We start from the raw sequence: 5,300 nt of genomic DNA on the forward strand, positions 1-5,300 counted from the left end.
AAGTACATGGAATTAAAATGATTATTTACAATAAAAGATCTAAAAATATAACATTGTCAATAATATAAGTTAATTCATAAATTAAGAATTTAATAATTGATGTTATTAAAAAATATTGTTGTAGATACTAAATTTAAAACCTTACGCGACGAATTTTTCTTAACAAATCATTTGTATCGCGCGTGTTGTTTCTGATAGAACGTTCCGGCCATGTTTTTGCCTCCACAGATGAACACAGATACTCAAACAAACAAATCCTCTCGCTCAAACCATAGCCAACAATGGCCGAACACTGAAACAGGACAAGAAACGCAAATTTCAGCACAACAGAAGAGAGTGCTGGTTGGGGTGGAAAGAACTGTAAAAGGTGAAACAGGAGTGAGGAGTAAAGAACAGAAAAGCCCAGTGGAAACAGGAGACAATAAGGCGTTCGTAACTTTAGTAGAGAATTTGAAAGGTGATTCAGGAGTGAATTCCAATTCAAGTGACAGTAAACAAAGAAAAGGTACATCTCTTAAAGAAAGTGCTTTGAAAAAATCACAGGAAAACAAACTAAGGGGCAAGGCTGGAGAATTTTAGTGTACACGATAAAGAATTTACAGACCAGGGGAAAGCGTCACAGTTGTCGTGCATTACACTGTACTGACTGGTATGAGGGGAAGAGATTTAACGACAAGTAGTCAAAGGTGTTGTAGGTTTAGGGGCAAGTTTTCAGAGGCTTCACAAATTTGGGGACAAGTGTTGAGGTGTTGAAGATTTCAGGACAAGTGGCCAAAGGTATTAGAGGTGTAGCGACAAGTTGTCAGAGTTGTTGCTAAGCTTCATGGAGTCCTCATGATGTACTGTTTGGTATGAGATGCTTGGACTACCCTTGGTGTCAAAGACTCGAGGTGCTCTAGGTGTCAGACGGAGTCGGTTGGGACATGAGTTGGGATGACACTTCGATAATTTCGATAAATTAGGCAAAACAGAAATGTGAGCGAAGCCAGAGGATGACTGAAATAAGGTCGTCAACAATGTTGTTGCAAAATAGCTGCTTTGTTGTGAAGGACAGGGTCAGTTGTAAATTATTGGAAAAAGGATCTAGAAGTAGCAAGTAGCAGTCAACAAGGAAGAGAAGGGCATACCTGTGATAATGCGTACATGTAATAAAAGGTGGATATTCTTTTGATATTGAAAGAAATGAACCCCTTCATTTATGTAACCTGGCGATCTTTTTTTCTTTTTAAGTCTTCTTAAATGCGGCAGCTTGTAAAGCGTGTAGAGAACTGCTTGTCACCTCCTCCCAACCCCTTTTTTAAATTTGTGTTTTTAAGTTTAGCCCAGTCTACACTCGAATGTCGCGTGTTTGAATTTTAGTTCGCATGGTGACTCAGAGAAGGAGCTGGTTAATTTAGCTTTCAACAACTGCTGTCTAAAAGAGGTCTGCCCGAGGTCATCAGTAAGTCATTGAAGATGCAAGTCCAACAATTTTCGTCCATTATCGTATATGGAACGGCCCTGAGATGTAACGGGTCGCCATTTAGCCCCGCAATTACGCCGTTTGCATTGTGGCGATAATCTGCTTTCTTTAGACAGAACTGAGCTTTTGCCATATGAATTAGGGCTTAGAACTGAAACTGAACGGTCATGTCTAGCTGGTGTTGGCGACATTTGGCCTGTTTGTACCATTTTAGTCTCTCAAATAAAGAGTAGACGTTTTGCTGTTGTTCATTTCTTCCATTTAGGGGACCGATCGTTTATTACGTCCCGTGGTTTTCAAAAAAGTGTAGTGTTTCAAAACTGAAACCTCCAAAGTATTTCAGATAAAAATTAAACCCCCTTCCCAATTCTGATTTTAAAAATGTACCTCCCCCCTTTGACGAGGCCATATTTCTCACGCCCCGTCATTACACATGCAGATTTTTAATCTTGTTTATTTAATATCTCGTTTATTATTTCTGTTGTTTAATGTTTGTATTATTTTACATTGTTTAAAAAGTAAGTTTAGTTGTTTGTGTCTGTGAATAAAATTGTTGTCGTTGTTTTTATAGTTTCATATACTTGTAGGTGGTCTGGTTAAGTTATGTTTGAATACTCACTAAATACTCCGGCAAATTAATTTCTTCCAACCACACACTAATACCACAGCGCATACTATCGTTCCCATTTGTTCGCATGACTTTTTTCATCCATATTCATCACCTGGAGCTCTTCTTATCTCCATCGATCTTGTTGTAAAGGATCCCATTTTGACTTGCTGGATTGCTGAGCTAGTACCCCAACACCCTAACACCTTAATACCGTAATACCCTAATAACCCAATACACTAGTACCGCAATACCTGAACACCTTAAAACTCCAATACCCTAATACCCCAGTAACCTAATACACGAGTACCCCAATACCATAACACTTCAATACCCCAATACCCTAACACCCTAAGCGATCTGTGCTCATAGTTCTTTAAAAAACGTTTAAAACAGATCTAAAAAAGTAAAATTGTCTCTAAATTTTCGACCGCCTCCTACGGTCTTCTTCAGAGAATGATGATTTCGCGCGATTCACAGAATTTTTAATAAGCTGGGACGTTATTGTTCGTTGCCCCCTAGGGAGGCAACCAGTGACGCGTAAACCCTTGGGACAGGTGCTCTTTCATTTACGGAGTTTTTGCCTAGGAAAGAGTGCAAGGATTCCAGAAACAGTCTTTTGTTCTTGCCGCTCACACCTGTTTCAAGAATGTTGGCGTAAATAGGATGTATATCGTGGCCGGTTTCCGCATGCTGTTTAATTGCGGAATTGACATTTCCATTGGTTCCGGGCTTGTGTTCGGTCCCCCGAGATTTCCAATTTTTTCTGCTTTCCACGACATCGTGAAAGAACATGTCCTACAGGTCACTTTGTACACAATGCCTTTTAATTGCTCTTTTGTCGGCCGGTCTTTGGGCTTTTTGAAAACATTTCCCAATGTTTGTACTGGTTTGAAAGCTGTCCTGATGTTTTCGCGGCTCAAAATGCGTCGAACACTTCCGACACTCCTTTCACATATGGAATCGACGCGTATGCCTTTGGATTCTCCTGGGGTCTTGGTTGCGTGTTTGTTCTGCTCGATTCACCAACTGACTTGATGAAGCTCTCGGGATAACCATTAGCTTTTAGATCACTAATAACACGTCGTTTCTCGTTTTGTCTTTGTGCAGTTGTTGATGGAATGCATTTAGCTCGGTCCATTAGAGTCTTAACGACAGCTCTCTTGCTTTGCGCTGGGCTGTGTGAATTTAAGTCTAAATACTTGCTCGTATGTGTGGCCTTTCGGTATACACCCACCTCGATCTTACCATCCTCATTAACGGTGTTGTTAGTGTCCAAGAAGGCTATGCTGTTCTTGCCCATAGTTGTTGTAGGCATCTCTACTGTAAACTGAATATTGGCGTTTATCGGGTTTAAGTGACTGTGAAAAACTTCCAACACCCTAATACCCTAATACCCTAATAACCCAATATACTAGTACCCCATCACCCTTCCACCTCAATACCCTAATACCCTAATACCCTAATACCCTAATACCCTAATACCCTAATACCCTAATACCCTAATACCCTAATACCCTAATACCCTAATACCCTAATACCCTAATACCCTAATACCCTAATACCCTAACACCCTAATACCCTAATACCCTAATACCCTAATACCCTAATACCCTAATACCCTAATACCCTAATAGCCCAATACACTGGTACCCCAATACCCTAACACCTTAATTCCCCAATACCATAATACACTAGTAGCATAGTGCCCTAACACCCTAATACCCTAATATCCTAATACCCTAATATCCCGGTACCCCAATACACTGGTACCCCAATGTATCACCCATAAATGTAATAAAAACCATAAATGTAATACCAACCATAAACTGTAATAAAAATTTACCATAAGTATAATACTGACCATAAATGTAATAAATCCACCAACCATAAATGTAATAAAATTTGACCATAAATGTAGGAAACTGGACAACCATAAATGTAATACGGCTTAACCATAAATGTAATAAACTGCCTATTACCTCTGAGTTAAGGGGCCACAAGCCCTGCCATTCCCTTATTTCGTCAGTACAGGGTGGCCTTTTCCAAGCTCTCGAATAGTCGTGGGTGAACGAAGATGCCTTATTCCCACTCGTTTTTTTTCCCTCGCTGGCCCGCTTCCTGGAACAGGCTACGTACGTGTACAGGGAGGACAGGGGTTCGGTACATCAATTTGGAGGACTCATTTCCCGCAGCACCGTTTTTGCCCAGAGGCCAAAACCCTAGAAGCGATCATCGTAGTCCGTGCGAACATTTGGAAAGTACTTACAGTATGACTATCAAGTCTATATACGAGACGAAATCTCGCCTGGTCTAAATTAAGTGCACTTAATTGAAGTGCCGGGAGTTGATAAAGTTTCATGCATTTGAAAAGCTTGAGGTTGTTAGAGTAATTTCACAGGCAAGTGAGAAAATTCTGGGACGCTCCGGCTTCAAGCGAAAATAAAACCAAAACAGCCAAGCATTATCCCTTCCGGTTCGCACTTCTACAGTCATTTGTTCGACTCACTTAAAGACTTAGTCATTCTTTTAGAATTCATTTGCCAGGGGTGGATTGGGTGGTTAGCCACCCACCTTTTAAAGACGCAAATAAAAATAGTATCGGACCTAAAACTAAGGCGTATCTCGGTTTCCTTAGGCACTGTTAAAGACTGTTTTTCACATATGTTACAGTTTTATACTGATTCGCTATCGGCTATAATAGTTATTATGTTAATACAAACCTGAATATATTTACAAATATCAGCTAATACTAAAAGCAATTATTGCTTTTAGTATTAGTTGATATTTGAAAAGTTAACGTTGTAATAAACCAGGTTTTGTTCTGTAGTTTTGTTTAGTGTTTTATCCTTGTATGGCCTATGTGGCTGGTGGAATATCAAATATATCTACCCTGGTTCAAAAAAGTATACCTGGACTACAACTTTGTCCAAAGCACAGTAATCTTGTTTAAAATAGTTCCACTTCGCCCATCCCTCCTGCAAGCCAGCAGTTTTGTCCTCCCTCCAGCATTATTATGTGATTGACTGGGTACAAAACGGAGCCATCCACTACCTCCCGCTAAAATGGCTTGAAGGACCTTTGCTAACGGACACGGATGGCAAGATTTCTCTCGATTTCTGTTAAAGAAATTTAAAATTAAAACAGGCTTATTCTCTGTAAGGTAACGTTTGCCTGGATTTCTACCTCTTCTCTTCTTTTCGAAGCCAGAAAGTCTCAAAATGTTTTCAC

The 5,300-nt window shown here is 39.9% G+C and overlaps 2 protein-coding genes across 4 annotated transcripts in view; one reads left to right on the forward strand and one right to left on the reverse strand.

Moving 5' to 3' along the window:
* Window positions 1–1,851, forward strand: part of LOC145489657 (N-acetylglucosamine-1-phosphotransferase subunit gamma-like) — an 86,183-nt gene extending 84,332 nt beyond the window's left edge. For 2 of the 3 annotated variants that reach the window (XM_081468686.1, XM_081468687.1), the window contains exon 11: window positions 229–1,851. In XM_081468686.1, coding sequence (XP_081324812.1) covers window positions 229–579 — 351 coding nt within the window. In that variant the 3' untranslated portion in view covers window positions 580–1,851. The remainder of the gene's footprint in view (window positions 1–228) is intronic. The other variant, XM_081468688.1, reaches the window with a different exon arrangement.
* Window positions 1,852–2,036: 185 nt separating this feature from the next.
* On the reverse strand, window positions 2,037–4,758 carry LOC145489699 (uncharacterized). Its single transcript, XM_081468738.1, has 2 exons — window positions 3,635–4,758; window positions 2,037–3,563 (listed from the first exon to the last, which is right to left on the reverse strand). The coding sequence occupies exon 2, from the start codon at window positions 3,385–3,387 to the stop codon at window positions 2,989–2,991; it is 399 nt and encodes a 132-aa protein (XP_081324864.1). The 5' UTR covers window positions 3,388–3,563; window positions 3,635–4,758; the 3' UTR covers window positions 2,037–2,988.
* Window positions 4,759–5,300: the final 542 nt, after the last annotated feature.

The sequence above is a fragment of the Orbicella franksi genome, chromosome 6, assembly GCF_964199315.1.
Source record: "Orbicella franksi chromosome 6, jaOrbFran1.1, whole genome shotgun sequence".
NCBI classification, from domain to species: Eukaryota; Metazoa; Cnidaria; class Anthozoa; order Scleractinia; family Merulinidae; genus Orbicella; species Orbicella franksi.